At 51.8% G+C, this 11,042-nt stretch overlaps 3 protein-coding genes across 3 annotated transcripts; 1 reads left to right on the forward strand and 2 right to left on the reverse strand.

Annotated features, from left to right (window-relative positions):
- Nucleotides 1-777: 777 nt before the first annotated feature.
- On the reverse strand, nt 778-1,839 carry CGGC5_v007089 (uncharacterized protein; the record flags this gene model as incomplete). Its single annotated transcript, XM_032024364.1, has 1 exon — nt 778-1,839. The coding sequence occupies one exon, from the start codon at nt 1,837-1,839 to the stop codon at nt 778-780; it is 1,062 nt and encodes a 353-aa protein (XP_031878985.1).
- Nucleotides 1,840-3,462: 1,623 nt separating this feature from the next.
- CGGC5_v007090 (uncharacterized protein) lies at nt 3,463-3,984 on the forward strand (the record flags this gene model as incomplete). Its single annotated transcript, XM_032024365.1, has 4 exons — nt 3,463-3,515; nt 3,575-3,677; nt 3,744-3,779; nt 3,841-3,984. 4 exons carry the CDS (start codon nt 3,463-3,465, stop codon nt 3,982-3,984), a joined length of 336 nt encoding a protein of 111 aa, XP_031878943.1.
- A 5,230-nt stretch (nt 3,985-9,214) lies between these two features.
- Nucleotides 9,215-10,821, reverse strand: CGGC5_v007091 (uncharacterized protein; the record flags this gene model as incomplete). The annotated part of the gene is made up of 2 exons (XM_032024366.1): nt 9,215-10,135; nt 10,558-10,821. 2 exons carry the CDS (start codon nt 10,819-10,821, stop codon nt 9,215-9,217), a joined length of 1,185 nt encoding a protein of 394 aa, XP_031878984.1.
- Between the last annotated feature and the right edge of the window lie 221 nt (nt 10,822-11,042).

Below are 11,042 nucleotides of genomic sequence, written 5' to 3' on the forward strand. Positions count from 1 at the left end.
GGCCGGTCGAAGAGTCCCATTTCCGCCGCACGAAATAATGCTGTATCTGTAGACCGAAAGATGAATCTAGTTTTAGCGGGATTTCTCTTCACGGACAGAAGGCGTTGCTGTATGGAAGGATTTGGAGTGTCGAACATTTCGAGGATGCTCTCCTGGATGTGCTTTGACGAGCACTCTGGGGACGCAGGGAGCTGTATGCCTATATCTTCTGCAGACTTTATGGCTTGCCAGATCACTGCGTGGTCTGTGAGGTAGAAGGTCCTGGTTGGCTCCGTATCATATCGGGGGAAGGCGTATAAACCTGGGATGTTGACTTTGTGATTATAGATTTCCTGAATCCATGTCCGGACAATACGCTCAAGTGCCTGCATATCGTCTCCATCGAAGTTGTCACTGCTCAACTCGTAGAAGTCGCATACCTTGAGGACTTGGAAAGGTGTCTCGACCAGAGACTTTCTCGAAAGAAGATCCCCAAGTTGCCATTCTTCTATCTCGTCCCCGTTGACCCAGGAATATGGACAGAAAATCTTTCCAGATGTGTTTGACGTTTTGAAGAGCCACCTCATGTGACCCTTGCATACCCGCTTGATACGGCTCATCATTCCATAGACGTAAGTTTTCGTTCCATTCGTCGTAGGTTGGTAATTAGGGTCATTTTCGTATGCTGTCAAACTCTCATATCGGGATTGAAAGTGTTTCAGGGCCAGCAATAGAATCTGAAAACAGTAACTTTGAATATTCTGTCAGAAAGTCCATTGAACTCAGCGAATCCCATACTCACAACGACGCCGCTGTCGACACAAAATGACTATCCACATCGCCACAGGTGAGAGCGATAGTTGGCACCTCGTCGCCCCGTGTGGAAACCACTGGAATGCTGCAAACGGAGAGGACGTGCTCCAGGTTCTTTCTGAGACAAACATCGAGGTTGGGGTTGTTGCTGAAAATCTGAGCCTCATAAGGCATTGTGGATAGATCCAACTGCTCCGCGGACTGGACCGTGTCCACCGGCCTGACAGGCGACTGATCATACCCAAGTCTATACGCCATTGTCACTGATAGACGCCCATATTGATCAATGTCCTTGGAAGCTTGCTCGTCCCATTTGAGCAGATAATCCCACCCAAGAAGGTAGTCGGCTGGCATCTCCCCAATCTGTAGAGTAGGGGCCTCAACGATCTCGAAGACATGCTCGTCATTGAATGCCATGATAGAAAAGAACGATTGCTTGCCATCTTCGTCCTCATGCTCTCGAAAGATACTGCCACCTTCTAGTCGTGCCGGCTTGTATCCGCTGTCATCAGTATTATTGAAGGGATTCTGACCAGGCAAGGTGATATAATCCAGGTTTCTGATCAATGAATCACCCCTTAAACGAATAATCGGAGGGCTTGTGGGTTTAGATCCGTTCCTAGTGATTTGAGAGTAATCAAATTTGAACGTCTGATAAACGGTGCCATCCAAAATGGCATATTGTAAATCAAGATTGACATCCAGTGAGCCTATTTTGAATGCCGGCCACCTATCATGTATCAACTCTGAATAGTAGACTTGCCTATTCAGGTGGAGAGCGTCGACGTAAGTGCCGATGCCATTTTCGAAGGAGGGGTCTTCAGCTCGGTAGAGGAACTGCTTGAGTCGAGGAGTCACACGGAATGGCTCTTCCATGTCGGGTTCATCCACACAGAACCCTGCCCTCTTGCCAGGGAAATGTCGCGATATCCGCAGCAATTGCCCAGATGCCCCAACGGTGGCGGTGAGCCCCTCATCGCCGAAGGAATAGTACCCATTCTTCTTCGCACGATCCGAAGTGGAGTCAAAAGAACGGCTTGGCAGCATTTTGACGACCCGTCAAATGCCCCGACCTCTTTGATTGGGTTCAGCGTTGGCCACCGATGCTTGCAAAGAACTTCAAGGAAGAGGCGTCGTAGAGAGTGAAGTTTTCTTTCTTTCTGTGATGATGAGGGGGTGTCAGATACACGAACTGCGTGTTTATCCACTCGCGCAATTCAATCGATTGGGTGAAAAATGCATCGTGTCGTACTTGGTTAGCTCCCAAACATTCCATGGTGCGCCTGTATGCCCCAACAGGGGGACGGAGAATTGTCGTAATGGGTTTGGTTTCTTTCAGTGAACATCACCGCCCGTGACTGTGATCAATTATGCATAAGCGAAGTGGTATGTACAGGGGGCTGTGTATTCAATCGTTGGCGCAGAGTAAGATATCAAGTGAGCGGCCCACAATCCAACGTCCCCGCCAAACTCACAGATAAACCATTGGCGTTGAAACCCGGCTGTTGTAACCGGAAGTTGCAAAATACCTCTTGTCCTTTTACCACAACATATTACCAAATATTTTCTAGCCACCTAAAAGAACAAGACTTTGTCCCGGTCTCACTACATCGCGAGGAACGAACATGTGTAACGGGCTTCACTAACCGTTTCAGTAGACATGTCACCGGCCACAAGGAAGCTGATGTTTTCGATTTCTGGAATTATTGTGCCTGGCGGAGCCGGTGATAGAGGCCGAAGCGAAGCTGTACCACAAATCATGGAGAAGAAGCCCGGCTCACTCATCTCAACCGACGCAAAGAAAATGGCCCTCTTTCTTTTTCAACCAACGACAAAATTACAAGCAGGACGCAGCTTTTATGTATGCAGTCTTTCAGTCTGGCTCATAACACTGCCGTGGTGAAGTGGGGGAAACAACACGGTCGAAGCTGACGATGCGGCCTCAAAGTCCGCAAAGTCATTCGTTACCTCCTTTCCTATGACTCGTGCCGTTACATCTGCTGATAACGTGACAACGACACTATTCGGCCCCGAGAAAAGCGCATGTGGGCTGATGCGTTGATGACGGCTTGGCTACGGCCAAGCAACAAGGACATCCGTCGCGATTGAGTTGAGCAAGTTAGGGAGTGTGGGGATAAGCGTGAAAGATGCCAAGAATACCTAGTCTAAAGAAGCTTAAAGAGTCTTAAAGGAAATGAAGGAAGGGAACAACCCTTTTAAAATCGACTAATGAGGAAGGCAGACGACCCCCATCTGGATCGGGATATTCCCGATGGCCTCGTGTTTTTCGGGTGGACCATACGAACGTAAATATTTGTTTCATGAAAATTAATCACGGATCTCACCGAAGCCCTCGCCCTATGATACATGTTTTCGCCTTATACAGAGTATTCCTAAGTGTGGATTTACTGTCTGTTTTCGCGCAGAAGAGGACGTTTCCCTCGGAAAGCCTCCGTCTCACAGGACTTCCTGGACACCACAAGTTGAAAGATAGCCGACTCGAGCGACGGATGCATTCATACTTTTGTAAAATGCCTAAAAGCTTTTGCCATTCCCGACTATCATCGTGTCTGTGGAACTCAACTTACTGCAGTCCCTCCTGCGATCGCTTGCTTCTTGATTGCTACAAGCTGCGCCTTTCAACGCCGTTCTTTTCATCACCTGTACAAAATGCGTCTCTTATACACCAAGTTTGCCGCTGCGTTTGCTTTGCTTTCTGCTGTGTGAGTCGAGGAGAACCCACGTATCATGTTATCGAATTCCGCTGACGCGGGAGACGCAGCATGGCCGACCCTCACGGTAGTTGCACCTGCCACAACGGCGATAGCTACAACTGGCGCATGACCACTGTCGCATGCGCCGAGTACGACGCGAATGAACACCCGGTACGCAAATCCTCTTCGTCTTCGGACATTTCGCCAGAAGAGAAACACTAGCTAACATTTTCGCAGTGGGGAGGCACTTTGTATGACACTCCTTCTGGCCGTGTGAGTAAACCACAGCAACCTTCGGTACGATGACGGGAGCAAAAGCTGAACAGTTGTGTAGTGCCAGAGTCAAGAAGACGGCTACATCGAGGGAGACCCGTGGGAGTTCGCTTGCAAGACCATCGCCACCAAGGGCTTCCAGTGCGCCGACGGGCGTGGAACTTGCTTTGCCGACCCGGACCAGGTCGCGGGATGGTGCGATTAATAAGCAGGCCTATCCATACCCCAGGCTTGGCCCGATGGGAAAGGCAATCAGGAGTCGCGGTGGGCGTATTTACCGGGCTACAGAGGCGAGGATGCTCTGAAAGCGAAAGAGCCCGGCTGTAGGTTTTGTGACTAAGGATCTCTCAGACGTGGGGGAAGGCAATCGCGAACCTACTTTGGTACTTGCATGTAAAGGAAGTATAGATGCAGGCAGGACTCAGCAAGTTATGTGTTTTGTTGACTTGTCTTTGCGAGAGCCCTGATCCCGGACGGTGTGGGGCTGCAGAACCTTCCGTATGAAAGTAACTGACAATTCCATCCATGGATGCTTACCGGGCGCTTTTCCGCTACATATGAAGTTCACATATGGCCTCGATTGAAGGAATCTCGCCACATCAAGGCATCAATTAATTGAGATAGACGATCAGGCCACTGTCTCATCACAAAGTGTAACCACTCATTGTTCATACAAACTTTGCAGAACCGGCAAATTACAGTCATCAAGGGCATTTGCTCCCAAAGGACATCCTGGATCTCTTGAGATGCTCAATACAGTATACCTGCTTGCTTGCTTAGACCCAAACATTGTGCACAATTATCATTCGAGTGGATATAATATGTTTGAGTCGACCATGAAAGCAGAAGTCAAGATGTAGAAGTTGAAGTTGTCACCTACATTGACAAGCCCACACCCATTGGGAAAATATGAAACCGCAGAAACAACGCTATACAATACATACATCACCCCATTGTCCTTCTTCAGTAGGATTTGACCCTAACTTCACACTGCTCTGTGCGGTAAACAAGTCTTCTAAGGGGAGCAAGTGACGCTTGGTCTCGTCGACAAGTTCAAGCAGCATTTTCCATGCATCGCGCTCATTCCCTTTCTCCCATGAACGATCGCCTTGAACAGGGATGGGCTCGGCGAATCTTGACAGCCCATCCTCACGTCTCATGTATTCGCTATTCTCTCTGGTAATTTCTTCTTCCTTGCGTTCGCTCTGACTGCCTGATAATCCCAGTTGAGACAAGAGTTCCTTGAAGGAGACTGCCCATGGCTTACCGGAGGCCATGTCATTCGTGACCCGCATAGGATTAGACTGGTCGAGGTTCAAGCTCATCTCCAACCAGTTCAACAACGAATATACTCTTTGGTCTTCGTATAATGGATTTGCGGCTATAGTTGGACCAAGATACTCCTGAACCTTACCCTTCCTGGTACGATCGCTCCTGGATTCCCATCGAAGCATGTCGTTAAAGACAGTTGACTTTGCGCTTAACGTTTGAGACATTAGATATCCCAGAAATGTTCCCGACGATATGTCCCTCTTTTTCACGCGCCAAATATGATCAGGCGTGAGTTTGGCAAGGCCCTCAAAGATCGGCTCAACCGCTGCATCTTGGATATAATCTGGGTGCCAGCATAAACTGTACGGTTCCCTGGGCTGGTAGACTTTGAGCTCCCTACGTAGCCAGCGGTAGTCGGGCTGGTCTCTGCCAGCGTTGACGATCTTCCGCCAGTCCCAGAAAGCTTGCATTAGGGACGAAAGGTAGTCCTCTTCAGTCGCTATGGCGGGTGTTGAAATCGGTTGTGATGGACTGGAATAGGCCAACTTCGGTGATTTAACCCCACGGTCAGTCCCAGCGTCTGTAGCGTTGGCCTTAAGATTTCCTGCACTTTGGAGCTTTTGGCGCAAAAGCGCAACCATGTCAGATAGGGCAGTCTTTCCAAGACCGGACGACTCTGGGCAGTTGATTATGACCCTCTTGGCATCTTGGCTCTGCTGACTACCACCTGCTTCTTTAATACCACCAGACAAATCATCCGAATTGGGCATTCCGGAGTTCCCTTCCGTAGACCTCTGATGAAAAGATCTGATGAGAGCGCAAATTTTCTTGATCTCATCCCAAGTTTGGGATTGAAACCAGTTCTGGTGGTCCTCGTTTGACAATATCTCATTCCATGTCGACACAAGCAGAATTGTAACGCGGTCCAGCGATTCCAGCAAGTAAGCCATCCCGTTCTCATGCGGCCGCTTGCAAATAGCAACAAAATTATGCTTCGCCGTTCCTTCCAGTGGCCGTAGAATGAGAACGTGCTCCATACCCCGCACGGAAAATATCCTGTCTGATTGACGGGTTCAGCCGGGAAAGTCTCTCCGTTCTGGGTGGTAGTTTGGCTCGTGGTAAATACCAGAGAGAAGGCCAGGAGGCCCACGTTTCGCCCATCTATCGAAAAGGCAGTCATTAAGGTTCCAAAGCGGGACTCCCTTTAAGACAAGCGTGCCATCGCGATAGAATTCATACTGAGGGCTTTTGCGTCGGGATTCTCTTGGTTCTTGTCCAGTACAGTTGCCAGCCTCAAGACCCACCGAACGTAGGAAGTTGGCGGGAATGCGAAAGGCTGTTGAGGTCCAGTCTACAACCCAGGAAGGCAGATGTTGTGATGACGTCGGTTGGATCAGAGCAAGGATCCGCCAAGAAATTGACTGCATCATGAATGCTGTGACGCCACTGAGTACTTGGGCTAAGCTTAAGCCATAGTCGGCCACCAAGCCAACCTGTTCCGTCCCAGTGAGAAGTCCCAGCAGAGCAAAGACTTTGTCCCTTGGATCTGACGCGAGACATGCCGTGGTTGCGAGAAGAAGGTCAAGTAACTCGTCAACATCTCGATGTCTCCTCTGAGTGACAGAAAAGAGCCAGGGATGCGACCAGCTAAGCTGGTGTCGATTGTTGCTGTTCCGCTGTAAAAAGTCTTCCAACTGAGATCCCTTGGAACCATAAAAGCACCATGCATCCCTTGCGTTGGCAACTTCTTGAATAACCCAAGTTCGAGAAAAGTAAGGCAGATGCAAAGGGTTGGTAGGAGCAATGTTGCAACTCGTACTTCCTTTCTCAAATGAGAATCCTCAGATGAGGAAGGAAGGTTTCTTGTTCATCTCAGCTACATCTACATGCCCTTTTATCTTCGACCCTGATATCCTATCCCTTGATATCCTATCCCTTGATGTCTTACTCAGTGCCGAACATAGCCGAGAGCATCCCATGTGACAGACCTAGCCTGTTACAGCAGGATACTGAAATCAGCACGTAGGTCGATGTTGTTGAAGTGCTTCTCCAACATCCATGGGGTACAAGTCCTAGGGTTGGGATCATTCGGGTCCTCGCCCAAGAAGATGACGACTCTTATGGCAGTTCTATATAGTTATGTCCCTCATTTTGCTGACCTGGTGGGATCTCTCCTCGACGTTCCTCTGATTGATGCATATACTGTCGACCCATAGTGTTCTGGTACGATCAAGATAGCGAAGCCGTCGAAGAGCGTTGGCGCAGTTGCGTGTAATTCTGAGCCTATCAGTCCAACTCATGTGAATGATCCATATATGCTCTGATTCAGTCTTATCGCCAGTATTATCGGCCCAAGTGTACGAAAGAGCCTCGTAATCCGGCTTTGACTGAGAACTGAGTTCTGCGTTTTGCAGCTCGCAAAGGAGATCTTCGTCGTAGTCACCGCGATGTAGCTTGAGAAGGCGAATTTCGCCATTGCCCAACTGGCTGTACTCCCGTTGAGACGTGAGTTCAGGTGCCTCATTTGTTTGTGTTTGAGGAAGAGGACATTCAGCCGCCGGTTCATGCTCTGACTCCGCTTCTTCCCCAGTCTTCGCAGGGCCATCAGGCGTATCCGTTATGTCAGCTGCGTGGTCTGTAGGAGCATCCTCTTCTATGAAATTTACAGAAGACGGCCAGTAAAGATTGAAGGAGGGCCTGGAGATCGAATCGACTGATGGAGCTTTTGACTCGGTAGCTGTGTCGAAGGTGCCAGACATGGTTGCGTAATTATGGAGGTTGGGGTGATTGGTAGCGGTCAAGTAGTTGCTCGATGTAATGCAGCGTGAGATGGGAGAGATGTAATTGAACTGTACGGCACAAGCTGTAGTGAAGTTTCAAAGATTGATAGGAAGAGGTAGGTCAAGAGCTAAATAGAGACTAGGCCAAATAGAGTTGAAATTAGATGAAGGCTGTGAGAACAATTGAATGGGTATGGAATTTGGGAATGAGGCGGCCGCCCAGCACGTTGAGTGGCAATTGCTTCCGAGGCATAATGTCGTGTGCCCCAAGAGGAGGCGGTGTGACAGCCTTGCAAATACAGGGAAAACTATTCGTGGACAAAACCCAGGGCGTTATCATTGATGCTCTATTAAATCAGTGCTTCTGCCAAGGTGCGAAGAATGCCAGTCATCTTCGCCTTACGGCTCAACAAGCTTACATGTGTGACGATCACTGCGGCGGTAGCAGTCGGACAATTGTCAAGTCCTGTTGAGGAAACGAAAATGGATAAATGTTACTGGACAAGCGTCACGTCGTGTTGGGGAAATGTCACCAAACAAACGTCATTGGACGGGCGCCACGTCAGGCTCGACCGGTTGAGGATGTTCCAGCCAATGATGTGGTGATGGGCATCAACCAAGAGCTAGTACAAGCGTTTCGGAGGCAGCAATGAGGCGATACGAGGCACATGAGCAACGAAAGAGAGCGGTTGCAGGACGGTAAAACATGACCTGCGGCACGGCGGGGGAGGTAAGGCATCCCGCAATCACAGGCTTTTCGCGTCTATTTAGTGTTGCCCACAACTACTCAACGGCACTGCCCACTTATATATTTCAATGGAATGTGCTTCAAGTGTTGGGGTCGATCAACTTGCCCGGATGTCGTAACGTCTAGAACACGGTCTCTGGGCATCTTGCCATCTAATGTCTTCCAGTCATCGGCTCGAGGCGGAGCAAAATCATCACCCTCCTATTTCACCGCCTTCGCATAGAACTCAGACCCCGCGTTGCTCGAGGGAATGCCATCATTACCCAAGCTTGGGTAGGTGGCAGTTTCGGAAGAGGCGAACCCACAGGGTCCGGATGATAGCGGCTGGAGCGGGGTCGATGTGCCCGGACCGAATGGATCCCGACGGAGCTAGGTCCGGAAAGCGAGCCGTCAGAGTAACATTGGCGCAGATCAGTCACCAGCGGGCCATTGAAATGCGTGAAGACAACTTTTATTCACCAAGAACGTCGCAAGATGCATTCTATTCTGCCATGCCGCGCATTAAACCAAGTCATTACATGTGCCCCTACCCTTCTCTCGGATAGATATCAATGCCTCATCATCACAAACTTAAGAAATATTAAAACAACTTCGAAGAACACCCCCTGCTGTGTCACCAAAATCAGCAAGCTGATCTACCTCCCGAACAAACTAATCCGGAACTTGCCCTTCTTCCCCTGCATCGAGCTGCGCCCGCTCATCGGCCTCTCGTCGTAGCTCATGATGCTCGACGCCGGGCGCCCCAGCGTCCGCGGCGGGCTGTCGTTGTACATCTGGTGCTGCTGCTGCGACGTCTGCGGGTGTATCTGCTGCTGCTGCTGCTGCTGCGGTTGAGGGATCGGCATGGCATAGTCCCCGCGAAGCGCCTTCTCGACGTCGAGGTGCTGGCGCTCGTACTCGTCGTGCTTGCCCTTGGCATCGACAAACCGCTGCTCGGCCTGGCGCCGGCGCTCCTGCAGCGCGCGCAGCTCGGCGTCGAGCTGCGTCATCTGGCCCTGCGCCTCCTCCATCAGGTTGTGGTACTCGAGCATCTTGCGCTGCAGCGGCTCGAGCACGCTCTTGGAGATGGACGGGCTCTGCAGGCGCGAGATCTCGTCGCCGGCCAGGCCGAGGTTCATGCCGGCCGTCGGCGGGGAGGGCGGGCGCAGGCCGGCGGGGTTGGAGGGCGCGCGCTGCGGGTGGTGGTCGCCGTTGTTGTTGATTCGGGGAGAGGAGGAGGCGGCGCCGCCGGACATTTGGAGGGCGGGGTCGGAGGCGGTAGGCGCGCCGGAGGTGGAGGACTGGCGGCGCGCGTGGCGTTCTGTGCGCCGGCGGGAGTAGCCTCCTGCGCCTGCTCCTGATCCTCCGGCGGCGGCGGCGGCGGCGCGGGAGGCCGGGGACCACTCGTCTTCGGGGTTGCCGGCGTAGGGGGGCAGTTGGGAGTTGACGGGCGGCGGTTGAGGGTATGAGCGGCGGTTCTGGGAGGCGTTTGCCATGGAGGGGGGGCCGCTTCGGGGGCCGGCGGCGCGGGCTTGGGTGCGCGCGCCGGCGGGCTGGGTTGTTGGGACTACTCGCTGCTGCATTGTGGAAGACATTGTCAGCGGTTTTGTGTGTCTTTGTCGCGGTGTTCGCGATCGCGGTGGTGGTGGTTGTGGTTTGTGGTGTTTGTGTGAGGTAATGGATGTGTATGTGCGCGTAGGTGTATGTGTGTGTTCGTCTGATGTTTTTTTGGGCAGCACGAGCAAGCGGGTGTGCCCGTGTTTAGGTGTGAAAAGGGAGAGGAGGGGAGGTGGGAGGTTGGGGGGTGCGAGCACTGGCTCCTTGTACGAGAAAAGAGTTTGAGGAGGTAGTATGAGGTAAGAAATTCTGGAGGCTGGTGGCACGGTGCCTGTACCAGCTACCAGCTCCAAAGCAGATCTTGCTTTTCCCTCGGGCTCCGTGCTCTCTCTCTGTTTGTTTGTGTGGGATGTTCGCTGTAAGCCAAGGCAACCTAACTCACCTGTTGATGGGCGGCCTGGGCGAGGACGGCGTCGTGCAGCTCCGAGTTTGTCTGCTCGCTGGGGGCGCCGGTGGTGAAGCGAGAGTCGTCGTCGAGGGAGGGCGATCGAGGGCGGCGGTAGCGACCGTTGCCGGTGCCGTTGGCGGTGTTTCGCGGCTGGCGGTCGTTTGTCTCATACTGGCCGCCGTAGTCGACAAAGTCGCCGGGGAACATGGGCGGTGATCCCTGGTGGTGGTGGTTCTGCTGCTGGATGCCCATGGCCATGATTGCGAGGAAGGCCGCCGTTTGAGCGTTGTGTTGGGAGTGACAGTGGGAGGAGGACGAATGAGACACTACGCTGTAACTCTTCGTCCGGGTTCTGGGTTCGGTGTCTCTTCTGTCTCTCGATGGAGGCTGGGAAAGACACGAAGCTTGATGATTAGGGGCCAACCCTGAAAGACGGCAAAAAGACGTTGGTACTTTTTGACAGGTGCAAAAAGATCGAA

Source organism: Colletotrichum fructicola, assembly GCF_000319635.2.
Source record: "Colletotrichum fructicola Nara gc5 chromosome Unknown KSG_Nara_v1_contig04, whole genome shotgun sequence".
Classification (NCBI taxonomy): domain Eukaryota; kingdom Fungi; phylum Ascomycota; class Sordariomycetes; order Glomerellales; family Glomerellaceae; genus Colletotrichum; species Colletotrichum fructicola.